At 37.5% G+C, this 23,718-nt stretch overlaps 2 protein-coding genes across 6 annotated transcripts in view; both read right to left on the bottom strand.

Annotated features, from left to right (window-relative positions):
* LOC103459171 (putative polypeptide N-acetylgalactosaminyltransferase 8) overlaps positions 1 to 23,718 on the bottom strand; it is a 45,765-nt gene that overhangs the window by 1,250 nt on the left and 20,797 nt on the right. Inside the window, exons 2-13 of one of the 5 annotated variants that reach the window (XM_081603747.1) lie at positions 15,532 to 15,575; positions 10,469 to 10,588; positions 10,298 to 10,390; positions 7,742 to 7,982; positions 5,974 to 6,140; positions 4,517 to 4,700; positions 4,242 to 4,439; positions 2,358 to 2,472; positions 1,321 to 1,506; positions 1,036 to 1,173; positions 319 to 414; positions 80 to 247 (exon numbers count right to left, since the gene is read on the bottom strand). In XM_081603747.1, coding sequence (XP_081459873.1) covers positions 80 to 247; positions 319 to 414; positions 1,036 to 1,173; positions 1,321 to 1,506; positions 2,358 to 2,472; positions 4,242 to 4,439; positions 4,517 to 4,700; positions 5,974 to 6,140; positions 7,742 to 7,982; positions 10,298 to 10,390; positions 10,469 to 10,588; positions 15,532 to 15,574 — 1,749 coding nt within the window. In that variant the 5' untranslated portion in view covers position 15,575. Of the gene's footprint in view, positions 1 to 79; positions 248 to 318; positions 415 to 1,035; positions 1,174 to 1,320; positions 1,507 to 2,357; positions 2,473 to 4,241; positions 4,440 to 4,516; positions 4,701 to 5,973; positions 6,141 to 7,741; positions 7,983 to 10,297; positions 10,589 to 15,531; positions 15,576 to 23,718 lie in introns of all 5 variants that reach the window. The other 4 variants (XM_081603745.1, XM_081603749.1, XM_081603746.1 and 1 more) reach the window with 4 other exon arrangements.
* rad51ap1 (RAD51 associated protein 1) lies at positions 11,413 to 14,467 on the bottom strand. Its single transcript, XM_008400501.3, has 9 exons — positions 14,197 to 14,467; positions 14,057 to 14,103; positions 13,605 to 13,740; positions 13,312 to 13,409; positions 13,139 to 13,228; positions 12,930 to 13,073; positions 12,665 to 12,850; positions 11,829 to 11,948; positions 11,413 to 11,750 (listed from the first exon to the last, which is right to left on the bottom strand). Exons 1-9 carry the CDS (start codon positions 14,211 to 14,213, stop codon positions 11,623 to 11,625), a joined length of 966 nt encoding a protein of 321 aa, XP_008398723.1. The 5' UTR covers positions 14,214 to 14,467; the 3' UTR covers positions 11,413 to 11,622.

Here is a 23,718-nt window from a genome sequence, read left to right as displayed (position 1 = left end):
TGATTTTATCTTCAACTTCCCTCCAGAAAAAAAAAACACTTTCTGTGTTGCATATTTAGATTTAAATAATTGTTTTTACCTGTTTGAAGTCCCAAAACATGTGGAGTTTCTTCTGCTGGGCCAGGTTGCACTGATACAGTCCTGGTGAAACTCCTGAACCAGGATCCACCAGACAGTTGTTGCTGTTGTATTTGTGTGATTTGATCCCACCGATGTAAAGTTTTCCATCAGTGATGTAATAACAGTGCTGAGAGACAGAAAAACAAAATCAAGAAGCAAGAAGCAAAAGTCTGAATGTTGTGAGCTGCTGAGCGTTACCTGAGAGGAGAAGTAGTGGCATCCATAGAGGATGGGTGTGGAGCCAGGAACCGGGCCCTGATCCACACACTGATCGGGCCGGAGGTCATTAATCAGCTGCACAAACAAAACAAACATGAATAAAATGTTTCATGTAGTTCTGTGGAGGCCACCAGTAACCAGCTGATGCTATACCGCTTCTAGTTAGCTAGCTTTTTAGCATACATCATGGGTAATTTCAAAGAAACTCATTAATTTTCTGATTAATCTCAAAATTTTACAAGTCAATAATGTTCAACTTCTTTTCCATCTTTAATGATGCATCAACATAGTGTTTAAAAAAAAACCTAAAGCCACAAGTAGACCAGACATCTTTACAATTTCTGCAGTTTAAAATGGCAAACAATCTCCTGTATTTATATTTTTTCTGTCTTGTATTTCATTCAAAGTTGCATTAAAAAAATCTTAGGCCAGGAAAGTAGTGAATAATTGTGACATGGAAGGAAAGTGTGGCTTTTATTTTCATTACACAGCAGCTGTTGTAATAAATTCACTTATTCTGATTGTGCATCACTGTTTTCCCAACCACAGGCTTTTTATTCAGGTAAAATACTGTCTGCTGATAACTACTCCACAGAACCCCATCTCAAAAATATCCCACTGTTTCCTTTAGCTGCCATTATAACTTAGCAGTAACTAACTGGCACATTGAGACCCTGTGAAGTGTTTTTAACTCACAGCTCCGTAGCCCAGCAGGTCCTGCAGTGGTTCCAGCACGGGGTAAACATTATCCAGGTACCACTGGAAGGGTTTACACTTCAGCCTCTCCCTCAGCTTCTTCCTCTCAGAAACATCCCCGATGTCAATTCCATGATTCTGTTGGAAAACACATTCAGTAAGATCACATGAGGCCGTTTTCTGGATCATTAAGTTCGTTTGTGGCCTTTCCTAAACCCTAATCGGATTATTTTTGATGACTAAAGATTGAACTCATGTTAGTAATAATGTGGCGTCTCGTCTGACCCCGATGGGGAGGTTCCAGGCCACGTCCACGTTGTATTTGTAGTCGTCCATCCAGACCTCTGCCACCCTCAGGGCGTTGCGCCTCACCGAGGGGCTCAGGTCCGGGGCGTAGGGCTTATAAAAGCGTTCGATGTGAGCGACCTTGGAGCAGGGAATGACCTCTATGCTGCCTCCACACAGCCACACCTGCCAAAACACAAACTCACTTTAAAACAGTCAAATAAAGGCAAAACAAGGGTCTAAAACATACTTTTAATATTAATTCTTCACTAATAAGCAGGACAGTTTGGTTCCAGAAACCACCACTAGGGGGCAGATGACTGAATTAATCTCACAAGTTAAAATGAAACAAAGTGAGACGAAATATTCTGTCCTACATAAAAGAGCCAGAGTCATTTTGACATGTTTACTGAAACTAAGGAGGTATAAGTAATAAAGAAGGTGAGTAAATAATTCATTATTTAATGTTAACCAGAGGTTAATAACCCAACTCTGGATTTTATCAAATTATTCTTAATATTTAAAACGACAACATAAAATTTTTACTTAACATGCACATTTAAAATAATGTGAAAAAACACAAATTGAATGTATTCAATTTTCTTTTTTCTATCCCTAATATTTGTACATTACTGTTATTTAACTGTCATCCATTTTTGTGGTAAAATTAGAAACAAATATTGAATTGTCAAAAATAAACAGAAAATACTAAAATTAATATCAAATCAGCTAAATTGTAAATGTAAAATTAGAGATTAAAGTGAAATTTTTTTTTACTAAAATACTTTAAAATACTTTTTCCCCCCAACATCATTCCAAAGTACAAATCTAATTATATTTGTTTACCATCTAAATGTATTAAAACTGATTCCATATATCCACTTTAATGTGGCAGGGAAAAATTACTGAGCTAAATAAATAAATGGAACAGCAATATTTTCATTATATACAACAAAATCAACACTTGTAACATATAAAACACGAGTCAAAACCATTTAATTGTTTCTTTTTGGTTCTGAGCTCATTTTAAATCTCACCCGGATGCCGAGCTCCACGTTTTCACCTCCGTATATCTTCATCCCGCCATCAAGGCTTCCGATTTCTCCGAAAAACTTCCGATCTGCAACCAGTATTCCCATGACGGACGGGCTCCTGGTGGGACCAGGAAACAGATCAAACACTGAAAGTGGCTGATAAATCAATCAATATGCAACAGTGGAGAAATCAAGTCTCAATGGCTCCGTCTGGTGCCACCTAGTGGCTAAAATTGTAAGTGGTGAAGACAGTTTTTAAGGCTCTGCAATGATTTTAACACTAAACGCTCATGCATTATGTAAAGAGGAGTAATTTCTAGTAAATTTTGAATCACCCTGAAATAATTTAGCATAAATTGGTGTCTGAGCTGTTTAACTTTAAAATAAAAATATTTTCCTCCAGATGAGAATACACACGTCTTTTTCAACATTAAAAACTCTAAATTAATCCAAAGAACTGCATATGATTGGCTCAGGTTTCTTCTGTCTGACGGGACTTTAAGAGAATCTGTTTCTCACTTACTTGTGGAGTTCCTCAGGGACCTACTCTGGGGTCAATGTGTTTATATGTTACCTTCAGGTTTAGTTTTCTAAACAAATATTGTCACCTTCCTGAAATAATGTCCCAAATCACTTTTTTGGCAAAAAAAATAAATAAATACTTAAGCCATTATTTTAGAAAGTAAAATAACTACCATCAGCTGACGAGCCACTCTCTCTCTCTACTTTAAAACATGACTTTGATGCTAGTTTTGACAACACGACCAATTTTATAACCTGAGGTCACATTTAACCAATAACACCAAGCTTATTTAAGACTATAAAGGGTAAATATTCCCTGCACAAAATGTCCTGCAGCAGGCTTTCTGTCAATAGTGCTTTGTGTGCTTCTCTTTAATCCGTTTGTTTCCCGTCATGGACGCTCTCCTTCACCAGAACACAAACCGGTACATAGCAACAACAACATTTTACAGCAATTAAGGCAAACACTGAGCTGGTTGTCCAACACGCCGTGAAAAACGAACCAATGCTGACAGTGAAGTAATCAGGACCAAGTGTGAAAATGTCATTATAATCTCATTATATAGCAAGTTTTAAACATGCCAAAAAAATGTACGTCTTTAAAACAAATCTGTTTAGCCACGAATAAGGGTCAACATTAAGTCACTGCTGTAACTGTAACCAAAATCAATGTAAACCAAATCCATGACATTTTTATTTTTTGCAAAGTGAAGATGAGGCACAAAAAGAGATATTTGTAAATACTAAAAAGGAGAGGTTTGAGTTGAGATTCTGGTTTAGAGCAGGAAGATATGCGGGGTTCAAATAAAGAAAAGGAGAAATTGGAAACAATGATAAAACAGTAAAACGTAATACTGTGAACTCAGTTTCATTTCATAAGAAAAATCTGAACGTTATTAAAGTTTTGCCAGAATGTATTGATGTACCTCATTAAACTGTTAAAATATCAATAAACATCTGTTTGTCTCAGTGTTTCTTAAAGTGAAATAAATTTGAACATCTTGTCCATCCAGGACTTTGTGATTGTTTTTTGCAATCAAAATCAAAGACGTTTTGGTGCAAAATTAGAAATATTTGTAAGGAATTTTTATGATATCTGCGCTATTGTGTGATGTTAAATGTGACTTTTTATTACTCACTGTATCGATCACTTAAACTCAATGTTCTTTTTTTTTAACCAATTTTATAGATTTGTGAAAACTAGCCAGACTTATTGATGTAATTTAGAATCTAGAGGGTCACATAAAACTCTACGGCGGGCCAGATTTGGCCCCCAGGCCTCGAGTTTGACATATGTGCTATAAACTATCAAACAAGCATAAACAGTGTGGGCTTTCTAATAAATATGACTGACGTGACTCTTACTTGCCAGGTTGGGTTTCGTCCTTCAAGGCGTACCACTCGGGTCTGAATCCCTCATAACTGCACCATAAGGCCCAGTCAAAGCCATCAGCACTAGCCATATAAGGAATCACTATCAAGTCGTCAAAGTCAACTTTATCAAAAACTGGTGTCAGTATCACGGTGCGGTCCTCTTTAATCCGAGCCAGCAGGGGTTCGGCCCTGCGAACAGAAAGCTGTTTTACTAGAACATTAAAAATCAGATGGAAAACCTCAAGATGCGAAGTCCTTCAACCAACCACTGAACATGGACCTCTATGTGTGCATCCAAGATGGCCACCACATCTCCCACTGCAGCTTTCCACCCCGTCAGTCTAGCCTGGGTCAGGCCGAGCTGCTCAGAGTGCCGAATCTTCCTCACCAGACCGGGCCGCTCCTCATGGATGGAGCTAATGTACAAGTCCAGCTTGTCCAATAAATCATCTGCAGCAAAATAAAAACAAAAACCTTCTGAGGAGCAGATTCGATCTTCTCACATTTAGGGGAAATAAGGATGAACATTATCCAGACGCCCAAAAAACATAAAGGCGTTTATAGGTCCAGTTTCAGCTAGGAACCCTTAGAGAAAAATAAAACAACATATGAAACACTTAATTCCCATAAACAGAGAGACTTTCATACAGAAGTCTTGTCATTCTTGAATGAATGCTAAAACTTCACTGCATGAATTGTATTAACTCACAGTAGCCCTTAAAATCAACATTTCTTATTGGCGTCATGTTTTTTCCCGTTATGTTACGTTGTTTTCTGTTACCATCTTTTCTGGCATCATATCCTGACCTTCGTAGCACAGCAGTCATTTTAGTTTGAGAAGTTGACGCTGCTTCGTCATGTAGTTCGGCTGAATGAGCGCCATTAAAGCGACAACTTAAGGAGCTTGTTTAATGTTTATACCGAACTGTTTGGCCCGTTTCTCTTTCCCGCTCTGGAATGGCCGCCATCTTTGTTTCTACATCAACGGTTTTGAGGTGACCAGTGGCGCCCTCTGCTGAATGGCGGCCAAAACTACAACACTAAAAGAGGATCAAAGGGTTTATTGGATTAGAATTTTAATCCAATAAACTGTTAATCGACAATTTAGCGCAAATTGATCAATTGTTTGCATCGCTAATTCAAGCTAAACGTGATTTGCATTCTTTTACTGTTTTTTTCTTGAGTGTACAAAAGTATTACAAAGCATTTGTAAAACAAAGTGTTCCCACAGCATTTGACTCAAAAATTGCTTTTCAACAATAAGCACACAGCAACCCAAGGTTTTAGCTGTTGTAAACAAATGTCTAATGCTCCCATGGATTACTCATCCTGCCATTTTTAAAGGCACATAAAACTTTGCAGAACAATAGAAAAAAAAATTTGGACTCCGAGTTGAACCGACCAATAGCGGACGCAAAGAAATTACCAAAGGCTCGAGTACTAAGCCCAGTGGAATGCCATGTAACAATGGAGCACAGTAGGATCTGGAGTCTTTTAAAATAACACTGTCCAAGCCAGGGCCGCAAATTTCTTCACTATACTCCAGGTGCCTTAAAAGGATATTAATTCACAGAGCTGAAAACGACAACCAAGATCACCCTGAATCTCTAAAATAGAGGTTCCCACATAGTTTCCAGCAGAACTTTCAGATAAAACCTCAAATGAAAAATACAAATTTTCAGTCGTCAAACTAATCCTAGAGCTGATTGGGCACCAAACAAACCGTTGGAGCTGTGATCATCCACCAGTATGATTTCTCGCAGCAGCCGGGTAGGCGTCTTGTCGATGACGCTGCGGATGGCTCTCTTGATGACAGAAAGGGCTTCATCCAGATAGATCAAGATCACACTGAGGGAGGGCAGATCCTCTGGATACTGTTTCTCTGCACATCTGTAACCATAAATGAAGTAACTGTAAGATAATTTATAGCATTCATGAAAGACAAATATGAGGTTATTGACAAAAAATAAAAGATACATTGCTTTAACACTTGTTCTAGCGTTATGTGATATATAATTTAAGTTGAATGGTCTTTTTTGCCACCTCTGAGAAGAAGAATGCTTGATGACACTTTTACACATTCTGTCCTTCATCGAGATCGCTCTGTTCTCGATAAATTTCTGAAATTCAGAAATTTATTGGTGATTCAAACAACATTCTGTGAAAACCAGAGAAACATCACAGAACCTTATTTTGGTAGTCCATGAACACAAAACACATTTGGAACCTATTGTTCTAATTTTGTTTCTCTATTTACTCCATTGTAAGAACACTTGTTTGATTACAAAGATGAAATAAGCTCTCAGTTTTACGTGATTATGAACCTATAAAAACAATCAATAAATTCATATTCTCTAATCTAAAGCCAGAACTCAGTTTAAACTATTTAATGTAATAAATTGCTCGTGTATAATAACTTGAAACCTAAATCACCAATGGTTTACTCAAGATGTAAGATTTTTATATTTTACATTGATTACATCGTTTCAGATGTAAACAATCCTTTGTTCCTCCTCCTGTTAAATCATTAAATACGGTGGCTAATAAGCTAGCTTGCATGCCATGTAGTTGCAACATAATTTAGTGCAGTCTAGTTCGTCGTGTGCGTATAAAACTTACTAAATTGCTCTCCTGCTTCATAAAGTTAGCACTTAGCATTACCAGGTGTGTGACATAAACGCACCTGTCAGGATAAACCGCCTCATTGCAACGGAACTTGGTTCGGGTTTCAACGTACTTCGAACGAAACATATTTTATAAACAAATCTGATTCAATTCCAGTGATTTACAGGGTAACCTGGCCTCTAATTATAGATTTAATGTCCGTTTTCATACTTATGGCGTCTAGCATCTGCCATTGAAAGAGCTAACAAACATTTGATATTTGCCATCTTGCGTTCAAAAAGCATAGCATCTGGTGGTGGAATTGCATTAGTTTTTTATTATTATTATTAAATCGAGTAGGATTAGCTTTAGGATGTATAAAACAATATCTATTCAGAATAACCTTTGCTATTATTGCTAAGGACGCAACAGGCTCTGCTTCAGCGGTCATTCCTACGGCGATGTTCTCTCAGCAGAAATAAGCCAAGCTTAGTCAGCTCTAACACTTGTGTAATGCTAAACGTTGGACGAGCAACTCCAATTTTTTTTAAATTGATGTATTCTTGAATTTATGCAGCATTTAAAATTGTTCTTAGTGCAACTATTACCTGTGTTAGCTCAATATAATTATTATTGACCTTTATTCCCAGAAATATTTTTTTAAAGAATCCAGGCGAAGACATAGATCCCTGTTGTGCATTTTCAAAACAACAAGCAGGAATGACGTCAATAAAGTCTAAACCTGTTCCAAAATCAAATAAGAATCTTGGCTACTTATAGCAAATTGACTTTTCAGAGATGGGAAGATCCTTGTGATGACACCTGTGTGTGTGGAAAAGGCGTGCCAGCTTTCACCAGATCCTGCAGGAGGAGTAAGAGGAGCTCACCTCGGCGGCCTGGTGTCAGGAATGTCCCTGTTGAGCGGCAGCCGGTCACTCAGGAAGGCGTTGTATCCGTATCGCTGGAACAAACCCTCGGCCTCTTTCTGCTCCTCCTCCGACAGATCGTCGCCCCACTTGCTGAACAGACGGGAGTTCGGGTACAACTTCTTCACCAGCTTCTTCTCCTTCACTTTGACCCCTTTCTCTTCCTCCTGCTCCTTCTTTTCAAACTTTTTCATCAGGTCCACTGTGGACAAAAGCGTTTCGAGTCTTTAGTTTGTTTTACTTGCCCCTCCCTGAACTGCAAACAGTAGGACATAAGATCAACATTGAAAACAGCTGATACTGTGATAATAGTTTGCAGTGAATGAGCACAAAGATTTTGCTGAATTTTGTGAAATTTTGAAGATTTAAAATGGAGTCAAAATTTGCATAAAAGTTCAAAAATCTTAAAAATTGTGCAAATAGTTTAGTATACTTGAAGTTAGATAGAAGCTAATTTATAAATAACTTTTCAGCAAGATATAGGAGCTTGTTTTGAGTAAATAAATCCTTAATGTTGATTTTAAAAAGTGCAAGTTCCACTGGCAGATTATTTCACTTATAACACTTTTTTTAAATGTTAAATAATCCATCCATCTTTACACCCTTGTCCCTTGGTGGGGTCGGGAGGTGCTGGTGCCCATCTCCAGCTAACGTTCCGGGTGAGAGATTCACCCTGGACAGGTCGCCAGTCTGTCGCAGGGCAACACAGAGACACACAGGACACACACACACACACACACACACACACACACACACACACACACACACACACACACAACTAGGGACAATTTGGAAAGGCCAATTAACCTGACAGTCATTAATAATTACTAGCTGTTCAAATATTTTAATTACTGAGTAATATACATATAAGAATGTACTTTGTATTAAATAGATAAATAATATAAAGTTTATTTTTAAGTTTTTATAAGGTCCACATTAAAACTGAACATAATTTTAATATTTTATTTTAAGTCCATGTGTGACACAAAAATAAATAAAAATAAAATTTTGGAATATATTTTATTGATCCCAAAGGGGAAATTTCTTATTTGCTGACAATTTACTGTCATATAAAATGTTAAATATCAGCAAATATAAACATAAAATGTATAATGTGTAGAATTCTAACACATTTTTTGAAATATGGCTTAAATATGAAATAAAAGTTAAATTAAATATGTTGATGGTTCTATAAGTTAAATACTTCTTTTTTACTTTAGTGGTGAGCAGTTGGTGAAATTTAAATGTTACTTATTTAGTCATTTCCTGTATTGTAACACTTTGTGGGATCTGTTGAGATGGTATGAGCAGTCAATATCTTCCCCGTTCTACATCTCTTTAATCTTTGCTAACGTTTTTTTATTTCGTCAAATAACCTCATGAACTTTAAGCAGCTGTTTCCAAAAAATTTAAGATTGTTTCTTCCAGGTAAATACTTTCAAAAGCAGCCGTTGAAGTGATGTGTGGAGTATTTTGATGTCAGGTTTAAAAGCAGCTTTCAGTGAGACGTGAAGCGACTGTAAAGGAGGAAGCAGCAGATCATAAGGAGGAGTTGGAGACAAAAGGCAGAGATTCCCTTAGAAAGAAGTGAAAGAGGCTTTTTACCGTCCCACTGGCTCCAGCTGACAGTCATGTTTAATTATGTTTCCTGACTTTAGCTGTTCAAATAAAATTCCTGCTTTACCTATTCATGTATGAACAATCTAATTTCTGAAAAGGGTGAGAAAATGAGGCGATAAAAGCTGAAGTTGACACATCACAAGTCACAAAACAGCATTCAGCAAGTCATGGAAATGAACATATTGATTCCATTTAAAAAGCTCTGAGAACATATGGAGGGTTAAAATGGAGAGGAAACACAGATCTGCACAAAAACGCAGAGCTGTCAGCTTTTCCTACATAAAGTGGCATTTTCTCTCTGTTCTGAGAAGCTACAGTTGGGGAAAAAGTAAAAAACAAAAAAGGTGGAAAATGCAAAACGAGAAAAAGCCAGAAGCTATTCAGAAGGACTGAATGAGTGAGATAAGACAGAGAGGAGAGCGAAAAGATGGCCTGGAGAAGAAAAGGAAAGGTGGAAAACATGCAAACTCCATGCAGAAAGACCCTGGCCGGGAATTGAACCCAGAACCTTCTTGCTGCAAGGCAACATCTCTACCAACTGCGCCACTGTGCAGCCCATGTTAAATAATGATTTTATTAAAACAGGTATCTATATCCTGCTGAAAAGTTACGTATAAGTTGGTTTTGTTTTATTTTAAGTGTAGTAAGATATTTGCACTAGAAACTAGACCAAAGATACTTGGTAAAATTTTGTGTTTTTCAGTGAAAATGGTGAAATTACCAAACAAAGTAGCAGCAGAACTGCTGTTAAAGTATGCAGAACTAATTAAGTGCAGAAAAACATACAGATAGTAAGAAAAGAGAAACAATCTGAACAGGTGAGAGTGCTGACGAGTCTTGGTTTGTTTAAGAATCAGCATAGATGTTCAAATAAACCCAGAAGAGAGGTGTACTCACGCAGCCTGCTGATGTCCTCTTCCATCCTGTCCATCCTGCGGATCATCCCCTGCCCCCGGATGGAGTCGTTGTGCTGGGCTCTCTGCAGCCTCTCTGAGTGGGAGTGAAACTCTGTTTTTATGGAGCTCAGGTAAACCAGAGCAGAAACCACAACAAAGAGCATCAGCAAACCTCTGACCCAGCCGGATCTCATCCTGCTGCAGAGGCTGGGACGTTTCTGCTCTGAAAACAAGCGGCAGAAAGTTTTCTTCAAGCTGGTTAATCTCTCTATCTCCACCCACATCAGCGAATCTGAAAATATAGATTTTAATCTGCTGGGCAGGTTATCTTGTTTCAGGCTCACTCTTTACACAGTTTGTGTTTTCCTTCCTTCACACCTGCAGGGTGTTCACCATTAACTCCACCAGCAAAATCTGCAGGGAAACACGGAGTAGGAGTGAAAGAAAACTCAAATATCAGATTACTTCTGCTGTTTTAGTGAATATATGAAATAGATTCACTAAAAGCAGGTGTTATTTAATTCACTTAAAGCTTAATTTAGCTTCAAAGCATAATTTTGTTCAATTGAATAAAAAAAAAAAAAAATTTCTGATCCATGCCATGTTTTCCTTGTCTCCACTCTGACCTGAGGCTTCCTGCTGTGAAATGTCAAAATGACAAATATGTTTTAAAATCAAACAATAATCAGAATCAAGATGAAGATTTGTTCATGTAGACTGAATATAAAGGAAAAATCAGAACAAAGATTAAAATAAGAAGAAATTTCTGAATGGGTGACGACTAAAATAAAGTTAATTTTCTCTACAATAGATTATTTTACCATCAGATGCTGACAAGAGCATATATGAATGTTTTACTCCATGTTTACACATTTATTTATGAACTATTTATTGTTTACAAAACTGGCACAACTACATATAATAAAAAAATACAATTTAAAATAAAACCTCTTAAAAAACATCTAATAACTCTTTGAGGAATTTTGAATTAATATAAGTTACATTTGATTTCCCTTTGGGTATTTTTGAATTTGAATCCTCTTCCTCAAACAAATAAAAATTTTCTTTTAAAGTATTTATGATGCGCATCTACAAAAACAATCCAGCGTGAAAAGATAAATGCTTTTAAACTTTATTTTTTTTGTTTATGTACAGAATATACAAGCACTATAAAGATGAGTAAAATGTTTACAACATGACAGATGGAAAAAAGAGGATATAAGGAAATCTAAACAAAGAAAAGATTCACTCTGAACTAATTCAAACTGAAAAAAATCACAATTGAGACTGAATTCAAACAGGATTAAAACATTGACAGATTATCTGTCAGTGAGTGGCGACGCTCGGGTGGAGCGGTTTGACCCGGACCATGCGGGACAGTCCCAGTCTCAGCCCGGCGCTGGGAGACTTCACAGCCGGCGCCTGGGATGAGGTCGGACTTTTACCGACCTGAGCTGGAGAGCAAATGCATCTTTATTACGTTTACTGTCTGGAAACAGAAAAACGCAGTAGAAAATGCGGTGGGGTTGTACCTGGCGGGTTCCACTTGGGTATTCTGCCCCCTGCTGGACTCACAGAGCTCACAGGCTTCGCACTGAATGAAGCTGGCTTACTGGGAACCAGTTTGGCTGCTGGGGGACTTCTGGACACTCCTGGAACATAAAGACAGGAAGCAACTGTAAAGCAAAGACTTATTGCACATTTTTCTTTACACTCACAAATAGGGTTGGAATTTATTCTGTTTATGATTTATTGTGAAGAATTTTTTATAAGAATTTCTATTATTTTCTATTTTATAAGAAATTCTATTATTCTTACATTCAATTAGTGATGTAACTAAACAAAAACTGATATTAACGTTATTTTTTGTCATTTTCTCCACCGTTAGTTCCATGTGGGTATCAATAAATATAAATAATATGCAAATATGATTAAATGCAGTCACTGTGTGCAGTTTGATGATGTAAATCCCCTTTTTTGTTGAGTGTTTTTCAAATAGGAATGCTCTCCAAGAACAATATTTGTATTTACGGTGCTGAATACCAAGCAGTAGCAGCCATACAGCTACCTAAAAAAAATAAGTAACTGTTTTGTTTTCATCAAAAACGTAGTAATAATTATAATAATACCACATATCGCTATTAAATTCAAAGTCCACATCATCCAGTCCTACACACTCAACCTTCCAAAGCTCACAGGCAATTAAAGTTTGTAGTACAAAAATAGAAAAGTTTAACATGAATTTAACATAATTTCCATATGTAACCTGGAAAACACGACGAACAGAAAAAGGAAATTCTAATTTAATTCTCCAGGCCTGGAAAATACTGAAATGAACAGGAATCTTGTAGAACTGAAGCCAACTTACCTGCAGCCTGTGGTTTAGAAAGTGAAGACTTTGATTGTTTCTTTTCTTTTCTGGGAGCGGGACTTGGCTTGGGTTTGTCTTTCTTGGTCACTTTCTCCTTCCTTTTAGCCTTGCTGGACTTCTTCACTGTAAACTCCTCCTCCTCGCTCTCCTCAGGCTCACTGAAGTCTTCATCGCTCTCTGAATCTGAAAAGGCACGGCGGTTATCGCGCCGAGTCGACAACAAAAGCAGGTTGATACGAATACGGGTTAAGCGCCAGATAACCTGGAGTCAGTTTGGGTTTGTAGTCTTCATCTTCATCTTCATCTTCATCGTCGTCCTTCTTTCTCTGCACCTCAGCTGCTTTAGTTGAGGTCTTCTTCTGTCTGGCAGCTGGTGATGCTTTCTCTGATGTGATTTCATCAAGGCCTGAAGGAAATGTTGTTGTTAAAAAAAAGAGAGACGGACAGAGAGAAGAAAAAAGAGAGATTTACCTAAAACTGCTGCGTCCACGCTGCAGTTGGACAGCAGCAAAGATGCTGGATCTGTGTTTTCATCGACGGGGCTTTGAACTTTAACATCCGCTGGGAAAATAACAGGAACAAGACAGAATTAGAAGTTTATAAAACGTAAAATCTACATGTTACATGCAACAGCTAATCCTTACTGGTGGGAGAATCGTTTAATCCGTCTGAGTTATTGAGTAACGAAAGCGTGATGGCTGCTTCAAGATCTCTTTCATACAACTTTTCATCCAGCGGTTTTCTGGAAACAAGTAATGAATTTATGTTCACAACATGTAACTAAACACATCACAGCTTACAACAGGAGCAAACAGGTGACTATTGAAATTTTTGTGAGGTTTTGTTGCGATGGATTAGCTAGTTCCATTAAATCTGAAGATAACACACAGAAGCAGACTGTAAAACTGATGTTCTTGCCCTGATCTGTATCGCCCACCTGCTCTTCTCGCTCTGAGCTGCTGTTGGGTTTGACTCTTGGCTGGACGACCTGACTGGAGGTTTCTTCTGTTCGTGTTTTGTTTCCTCTCTGGCCTTTTTGCTGGGCGGAGCTTTCGAACAGGCAAAATCCTCATCTGTCCCAGAATAAGAGCAGGAAACACAGACATCTTTGAAAAAAGGAAGCTTATAATAAAGAGTTGTTTTTTTTGTTTTTCCAGAAACAACATATTCTACCACCGATGTATAGCACTAGTAAGAAATCCTTATATTTTCTTCCTCAGATCCCATTGAAAACCTTATATGGTTGCATATTTTTAAGATTTTCAGAGACAAACTAATACACTAATAAACAGTTATTTAAATAAGACATATGTTTGATGGGATGTTGTCGAAAAAATATTTACTAAAGCAAGAAGCAAACCAGCGTAGAAAGCTCATTACTTAACTCACCATCATCAAAACCTTTGTTTTCACAGTAGTTCACAACCTTCGTCTTCCTGTGTTAACACCAGACGCGTAATCATCAACAGCGGTTAAAAATGATTAGCATATAAAAAGATACATTTACAGTGATAAAAGCGTATACTCACCTGGATGGTCGGTCCATGTCCAGAGTAAATGTGAAGCTAAATTTTGTTTTTATTCTTGGAACATTAACGGCTGGTTTGTAAACACAAACTGCTGTGACAATACGTTAAAGCTAAATGTGTCCGAAGAAGCTAACCTAAGGCTACTTAAAACTTTACTCTTACTTTCTAATTAAAAACAATTTCAGCTTTAGTTAAGTAAAGTCATAGCGCGTCCTTCCTGCTTTCATCCAGCCCGCCGGATCAAACAGGAAGTGACGTTTTTGTTGACCAATATGACGAAACACCCGAGCTGATTCGTTTCTACCTTCAACGATTTTATTTTCTTTCGGTTTGTTTTTCTTCTAAATAAACAAAACTGTATAAATACACAAAATAATATTAATAAAGAAATAAAACTATATTTTTATTAGTAATAGTAATTAAGTGACGAATATGCTTCTGGCATTAACAGTCGTTTTGAACGTCAGCGATGCCGCCATATTGGAAAGGTAAATTTGTGCTTCCAGGTTTGCATAACCGCTGAATATTGGACCAACACAAACCGTCATACAGCTGTATTTATATTTTCTTAGATGATTCCACGTAAAAGTATAAATAAGTAACAAATTTTAATAGTATTTTGGTATTAAAACATTATTTATTGTTTCAGGCTAGGACATATTTTTAATTTACTTCAGGATACTTCTTGTTATAATATGACTTCTGATGAGTGATATGGCTTTAGTCAGAAGACAATATATTGTTTTCAAGCAATTGTTAATGTTCTCTTATCCAATTTTTTATTCAAAATGTGTTATTTAATACAGATGGACTGCCAGCTTTTCTAACATGAAAGACTGTACAATGTTATAAACATTTTGTCGCTAGCGCTTTCTTACCATCTAAATGTCTTGATAAATCTACCCACTGATTTTTTTTTCTGCAGCTAAAATCATGAAATAAATACATCTATTCAAATTAACTTAACACTAAAATCATATTTTTAAATCTACTATATAAAACAGTGTCTTCTTCCTGTTTCCTACTACTTAGAATACATTAAATGAGGATGTGTTGAGATACTGGTCTAGAAATAAAGCCTAGAAATGACTCATCCCACACTTCAAGTACCACGTTGCCAAACATAAGTTTGCACAAGCTGACTCGTGGAAGTGTGTGGGGAACCAAAGTTTAAAAATAACATAATTTACTTAAAATGTAGTCACATGTCTTTAAACAGTTTAAATACAGTCATCTAACAAAATTAAGGATATTTTATTATAAGCCTGTCCATTTTCTACCAAATTTGGACATATTAGACATCAATTTTAATAATACTGAAGAGTCCATCTCTACCTGTGGATGCAGGGTCTCTGCAGGTTGGACAGGTGGGGTCCATCGTGGACAAACAAGACAGAGAAAAAGAGGCCAGACAAGCTCTCTTAGCTAGCATTCATGTTAAAGAACTGTGGGGAAAAAACAGTTCAAGTAATGCTAATTTAATATGACATGAGGGGGAAAACTCCCATATATTTTAAGATTAATCTCAGAAATCTTCATGAAAGAGCTTTTACATTTCTGAGTTCCAAAAGTTTAAAATTTTCGACTTTTCAAGCTCAGAAAAAAAAAATCCAAAATTTTCTATAAAAACAAAAACAAAAATCAAAGACTAATCTCAAAAGGTTTTGTTTTGTTTTTTTCTTGCAACTTTTTGACTTCTGGAGCTTTTCTAGAAAATTTTTCTCAACATTGTTGAGTGTTTCGGCAGAATTTTATCTTTTTTTTTTTTCTATCTCCAACGGCTCTAACTCGGCGTCATACACATGAACTCTGGACAGGGGTCAGGGTGCAGGTCGCAGCGTCTTGACGCAGTGTCTCCAGCAGATGGCGGTGTGGGTACGATGCACTCATTGTCTCTACCGGCTGATTGACTTGAGCTTGACACGTCCTCAGCTGCCCACTCGCCCACACTTGGGCCGGAAACAATCCCTTCTCGCTCTGAAGTGGGGTAAAAATGAAATCTGTCCATTTTTACAGCCATTCCAAGAGAGCAGCTGCTCTACCGAAGGTTGTCATTTTCCCCTTTGTGAGTGGGTGGCTGTCGGTTGTGGTTTGTCACACAGTGGACCTGAAGCAGACGCTCGGGGACGCCTGGATCCATGTCTTCGGACCCAGACAGGGAAGGAAGACAAGCAGGCTGGGGCCAAAAGGTCTTGTGGTCACACATTCCTAAACTCCTCCAGCGCTGCCTACAGCTGGGACTGAAATATCCCTCCGAGTCATGCAAACACTGCAGCACAACACTTCTGATCGCACGTATGGATGTTTACATTCTGTTTATGACAATATCCCAACAGCTGCAATGAGGATGCCTCAATATTAGACCTTAATAGTTGATTATTTAAATATACCAGTTTCAATTACAACTGTTAAACTTTATGAGATCAGAGTTTTTCGTGACATTTGTCTCTAAATAGCAAACCATTTTCCTACATTACATCTGGTTGATCGTCTATTAATGTACTTCAATTAGCTTTTTGGATGGGGGACCAAAACTGGCTCTAGCCCTGGAGCCTTTATCTGTCTAACTCCAGCCCTGCTTTTATGAGAAACTGGGTTCCATCAACTCCACAGAGACGAAACAGAGTAAATTTTAGTTGTATTAAATGACAGAACAAAGGTTTCATTTTCATATTTTCCCTCCAGTAATTGTTTTATCTCCTAAAGAGAAGCAGCTTGGTTTCCTAGCCTATTTGGCCTCTGAGGTCATCAGTGGTCTTAATTTGAGTGTGTTAGTTGGAAGTGGTCAGGATCCTGTTTTCCTTCTCCCCCACTGATGTGAATGCCATCATTATGTTGTGTTTATCGCCTCAAGAGTGGTAGTTGGAGTGAGGCTCTCTAGGAGCACAGCTGGTGTCCATGTTTGGTTTTTCCGCAGGCGGACGCTCCAGTGTTGTTATTTACATTCCTGGAGGGAATAAGATGTATTCTGTAGCATAGATGCTACAAAACATATTCACATTTTCGCGTCTTTTATTCACAAAATGCACTTTTTTTTTAGCTGCTCCGATTCATAAAGTATGTTATTAAATCTCATGCTGGGTATATTTTTAGTTGCTGTCTTGCAGAGGAACCTCTCCGGTTGGGGCTGGGAGTTATTTACCAGCCTCAACCTAAGGATGCCTTAATGAGCTCGTAGCGCTTCGGATATCCGGTGCGGCGTTGTTGTTTTTGTAATCTAGAAATGGCCTAAAGCCAGATGCCTCCAGCTCAACCGCAGCCAGTGAACCAGAGTGGGCAGACAGATGTGTCAATCAGCGGCTTCCGGAGTCCAAACTCGCTGTCACTGAACCTTCACCAAGGTTATTTTTCCAGCTACAAACTGAGCGGCCACAAAGGTAATTTCAAGGAAGAAACTGTCATTTTGCGCATTTATTTTAATAAAATTAGGGCTTTTAATCGTGCAGGATTAGGGGAAATATTAGGTACATTGCCAACTTGTATATAAACAAGTATTGGACTAGTACAAAGGTTTTTTTGTTTGTTAAAACACTCTGACCTAACCAAAGTTAAAACAGAAAATCAGAAAGACAATAGAGCTGCTGATCAAGACAACAAAGTTTCACTCCTTAAATAGACGTAAATAAATTCTGGATGGTTTAAAGATTTTCCAGTATTTGTAAAAAAAACATACTAAGTTAGTTTATACGTCTATAAAACTGAAGGGGAGCAAAGGAAATGCTTGATAAGTCAAGATGAAAAATATATTTTCTTAAAGTTTGCAAATTAATTAGTGAAAAGGGCACAAAAAATACAACTGTGATTTATGAAAAGGTTCACACCACTAACACGATTTATTATATTATTAGGGTTGAGAAAGTAACATGTTGCATATGATAAGCTTATCATATGCATGATAAACTAAATTGTTTATATTTAGTTTCCAAAACTAAATATGCATGATTTTATTGAAATGAACTCATTTTTGGAGGGTAGAATATGATAGAATATGTTTTAGCCCAACATAAATGGTGTGGGTAACTCCTTTTCCCCCCTAAAGTGCTTATTGTTTTTGCTTACTACATTTTTGTTGTTCTTCTTGGTTTATTGCAGACGAGATTTAATAAATTCCAGCATTCAGAGGGCCACAAATGGCCCCCGGGCCGTGCTTTGGACACCCTGCTTTAGCATTAATCCCTGTCCTTCTGATCCATTTCTAAAGCTTTAGCCATGCTTTGATCACTTAGCTCAATGCTACATAACACAAGTAGTTTAAAGTCATCTGCCGATGCTCTCAGCGTCTTCCCTAAAACCCGATCAGAGCGATACTCGCTCCCAGACGTCACCGTTCTGGATGATTCTACGTGTTGACAACACGGTGAAGCTATAAAGAGCTTCAAAGCGGCGGCAATAATTCATCGCTGCCAACTTTGCACTGTGACTCCATTTAAATAGCATTGTTTGATGCTCTGCACTGCAGCCTCGTTAGGACAACCTTTCAACAGGCAGGTCAGCGGCTGAAGCTCAGCAGAACCTGATCGCCCATCATGCCTGGGATGCTGTGATGTCACCGGTGACTCGTTTGTTGAAAGAGCAACAACAGGAGCAAAATGTCCGGCTGCAAAAATCTCTGACAGAGTCCTCTGAAGTGCTTTTGGTCTTAATGTAATTATCTTATTTCACTTGAAATAAAACAAAACTAACTTACCTGTAACTTTTCAGCAACATATAGAGGCTTTTTAAAAAGTAAACAATTCCTTAATATTAATGAAAAAGTATTAGTTTCCCTTGCAGAGTATTTTACTTACAACATGGGAAAATGTGAAATAATAAGCCAGATTAACTAGAACTTTTTCATCAATATTAAAGCTACAGCATGCAACTTCTATAAGAATTTTTTTTTTACATATTTGCTGAAACTGTCACTATATAGAGACAGAAAACATGTGAAAAAAACATACAACGCCAACTAGAAGCATCCAATCAGAGCCAGGAGGCGGGTCTTAACACTGTCAATCATGCCAGTGTGCACGCCTTCCTTGATACAACTTCTTCCCATCAGCACTGCTTGTTGTGAATGCTAAGGCTAGTTAGCATGGCTGCTATTACTGCAGATTTAACAGTTTTCCTGTGATGTTGTTTCTCCGCCTTTAGCACATTGAGCAGCGCATTCATGAGCATGATTGACAGCGCTAGGCCCCTCTTTCTGACTCTAATTTGTTGTTTTTACAGTGAGTTGGAGGAAATTGACCTTTTCACATTTTATCTGTCTCTATTATACTGCAAAGTAATGGTGATAATTACAACAAATATGTAAAAAAAAAAAGCATTTTTTAAAAATAAAAATCACATAGTGCAGCTTTAAGGAATGATTTACTTAAAAAAAAACTTCTACATATTGCTGAAAAGTTACATCTAAGTTAGTTTTGCTTTGTCTGAAGTGAACAGGGAAATTTGAACTGGAAACTAGGCCAAAAATATTTGGTATGTGTTTGATGTTAGTGACTCATCCTGCTGCAGAAACCTGGAATCTTGTCGCTATATGTTGAATATTGATTAGCCATTAGATAACAATCCAACATACAGCGGGGGATGATTCTGCTTAATGCTAATTATTACCTGCAGTGCAGATTATTGCAAAGCTTTCTTAGACCTTTTTTAGTGTGAAATGCTGCATTTTGTGAAGGCAGTATTTATTCATCTTTATATTCAGAGTTAAAAGTTCAGAATAATTCAGCTTTTAATACTTTTGGGAAAGGTTACTTTAGTCAATGAAGAGTTATTGATCTAACTTCAAGCTTTTGCCAACTTTCAAATGCTGCAATGCAGTGAGTTATTATCCAGTAGTCAGGGTGTCATGACCCCTGTCTGACACCAGAGGGCGGTATCATTATGTGGCAGCAGTTCATTCGGGTTTACAAAAACTCCAAAAGTTTTCTGTGCCTTAGTTTATGGATGAAGATGTTTTGTTCAGATGAAAAGTTTTAGATGCAGCTCTAGAAAAAAACGAAGAGCCCACTTCACTGAACCCCATAGAAAACTTCCTGGTTTTTCCATCAAATATTGATTTCTGAGTTGAAACATTAGTATTGTTGTCTCTAAATGAATATGAACTTGTTTTCTTTGCATTATTGAGGTCTGAAAGCTCTGCATCTTTTTCGTTATTGTGACCATTTCTCATTTTCTGCAAATACTTTATTTATTTATTTTATTTATTTATTTATTTCGAACAGACATTAAAAACAGTCATACTAAACTTTTGCTTGTAATTTCAGAGACATGTTGTCAGTACTTCTTAGAATAAAAGAACAATGTTCATTTTACTCAAACATAAACCTATAAAAAGAAGTAAAATCGGGTAAACTGATCAGTTTAAGTGATCCATTATTTTTTTCCAGACATGTATTTTTCCCTGGAGGGCAATAAAATAAACAGTTCATCAAAACAAAAGTAAAATGTGAACAAAACGTTTATTTAATTCAGTAATTCAATTCAAAAAGTGAAACTTCTTCACAGTGCTGTGAAAATGTATTTACCCTTTCACCAATTTCTTCTACTTTTTCTATTTTGTCTCAAATCATAGAAAAATTAGAATTAAAGACAGGCAAGGCAAGGCAAGGCAAGGCAAAGTAAGGTAAGGTAAGGTAATTTTATTTATATAGCCATTTTCAGCAAAAAGGCAATTCAAAGTCTGAAACAATCCAGACCAAGAACTGACTGGAAATACTGTGCAAATCAAACAGATTTAATGCAAACTGTGCATTAAATCTGTATAATTATCTAGATGTGAGGTATACTCTTCCCAATTAGCATAAACACTGTCTGTGACTAATCTGAATAATATATGAGTTTCAGTTTTTAAATAAATTGCATTTTCAACAATATTATGATTTTTGTGACATTTTACAAACTGCAGTTGCTTAAGTCTTTTTCTTGCTATTGTCGTTGCACACCTGTCCACCAAGTGTCACTACTGAGTATTTTGCGTTGCTGCTCTGTTTCCCCAAACAAGAAACTATTTATTCTCTCCAAGCTCATTTGTAATACCCTGCTACTTCTATATTTTATCCAGCTTTGGCAGCTGCAGCTGTCTTTGCCATGTTTTTGATTAAACTTCTTTTGTTCTGCCTTCAAGGTGGGAACATGTTTCATCAGCATGGAGGGACATCCGGGTTGAACTGGGTTCCATGAGGCCAACCAATAAAACTGAAACAAGTTCTTTATTTAGGCTGACACCTGGCTGGATGTCAAAACAGAGAAAAGTGCATCTGTTTGCTCCTTAAAGGGTTTAATTAAAACCTACTGTAGCTTCCAAGTGTTTCGGACTGTTAATCACTGTGATTATAAAGGAAAACTGGCCACGGTCCAATAGATATCGCTTTGGATTCTTCTGGATCTTTCCCAAATGTCATTTGTTATGAGTTGCTCTCCAGGACAGGCACCACACCAGAACCTTTGATCAACTACTTATGGGTTTAGATTTCATCCAGCGGGGGGCTACGACAAAAATAAACGATCTGATCTTTGTTGTGCTGGCAGAAAGAGAGCGGCCCAGTCCAAGATGACTCACTCTCAGCAGTCTGCCATGCCTGACGCTCTCCTCCACCCGTCAGCCAATTCGTCTTGATCTTCCGCTCATTGCCGCCTCTCGGCCGCCATACTGCTCAAGAAAGGTGGACTCGTCGGCCCGATTTTCATCTCACAGGGGTGAGAATGAGCAAAGCGCTAAGCAAATGTGCTGAGAGGATTCCTGGCATTCCCCCGCTCGGCCCTGGTGGCCCGGATTGGTGTTGGGTTCCTGGGAGAGGGGGAAGAGGAGCCGGAGGAATCGGCAGTCGACTCAGCAGCTGACACCTCCTCTGATCTCTATCTCTTCCTACAGCCATAAACCAATCTGTCTGAGTTTTCAGCATAAGCATTGCTTTTCTTTTGTGGCCTCAGTTACAAATGCCAAGCTTTTTATCTTGATTGAGTAGCTTGTTGTGGTTTGGGTCGCAGCATTAAACATTCCCTGGAGATGCTCAGATGGGCGTTTTAAAGGTTTAAATTCACATTTTGAACGTTTTTATACTTCCATTGGGCCAGTATGGAAGTAACAAATTTTGCTGGACAATAAATTGTTCCAGTAGTTACTGAGATAAATGACAATATTGTCATTTTGAGACCAATTTATATTGATAATGGAATAAAAATGCAAGTTTATCCTGTCAAAAACTAATAGACTGTAATTTTGTACAGAACACTTAACTGGAGGACATTTAAAATAAAAACACGAAAATAATAAGTAAAACAGGAATAAAAACCACTTATAACCGAAACCATAAATAAAATGAATTATGTAATCTCTCTAAACAAAACTGACCATCAAAGAAAACAATTAATCATCAGAAGGAAAATTACGGAGCTCATTTATCATGCTATTAAGTCATTTTTATGACAGGCTTAGTTTCATCTGTTTCTAAAACATATCAAGTTCTTAAAAAAACAACAGCCATGGTCTTTAGATTGCTTTAAATCTAAAGACCATAGAACAAAGAACACAATTTATTGCATTTTTTGGCAATAAATTTAATTTTTTTTGGAGTCTGGGAAATGAGCTGTTCCTAATGTAACGTGACGTCCAAATGTAACGTCACGAATCGTTGCCTAGCAACCCCAATGAAGCCCAGCCAGTTACCTAGCAACCCAAGACAAGCTCCAGCACATTTTGTCAGCTAGTTTTACCGCTGTATGTGCTGTACAATGGCTACTGGAAAACTGGAATAGTGTTTGGTTGATTTACAACTCAGAAACCACTTCCTGCATTCTTGTTGGTTGTGCAGGAGGCTCTACTTGTGCTTTTCAAAGATGTACAGTTGTGTAATTGCTCATCTGTTTGCAGCCATTTTCATGTAAAAACTGGCTGGAGTTGGGGGGTGTGGCCAGCAGCCGCTTATTAGGATTTAAAGTGACAAGACGCTCTGAAACAGTTCAAAATAGTTAGAACTGACCTAAAATTCTCATCAACTATGAATGATTTTGTGCAAAAAATGTAAAGAACATGTTTTGTATCGTTAGATAGACGTATCCTAAGCTATTCAACTGCTTTAAACCTAAAGACCACAGAACAATGAACAAAAGTTAAAAATGAAACTCAAGATAACTTTTCAATATGGAGAAGAGCACACCATGTATCTTTCTTTTGTTTAATTCTTTTAACAAATTCAACCAGGTGGCTATCTAAAGACTGCTCTGAGGAATCCATGTTCACACTTTCTTGAATTGTGCTTTGCTTGCACTCTTCAGGGTAACATGGCTCTGGTGTTAAGCTTGCAAAACTGTTTGATCAGAGCTTGTTTAACAGACCACTGGCTTCTTTCAGCTCTCTGGGGAAAACCGTGTAATTACTGAGCTTAAAAAAGATCAGTCAATCTTTAACACGCATTATTCAAATGTTCCTTCTGCATCCAGGGAGAGATGTGGTAAAACCAGATGTTTGCAAAGTGAGAGAACAAATATAACGTAGTTATCTTATCTTTTCTAACTGCCTGAACAATAAAAATA

The sequence above is a fragment of the Poecilia reticulata genome, chromosome 23, assembly GCF_904066995.2.
Source record: "Poecilia reticulata chromosome 23, P_reticulata-male-v2, whole genome shotgun sequence".
NCBI classification, from domain to species: Eukaryota; Metazoa; Chordata; class Actinopteri; order Cyprinodontiformes; family Poeciliidae; genus Poecilia; species Poecilia reticulata.
Note: the sequence above shows the minus strand (reverse complement) of the source record. Positions and strands in the feature narration are given on the sequence as shown.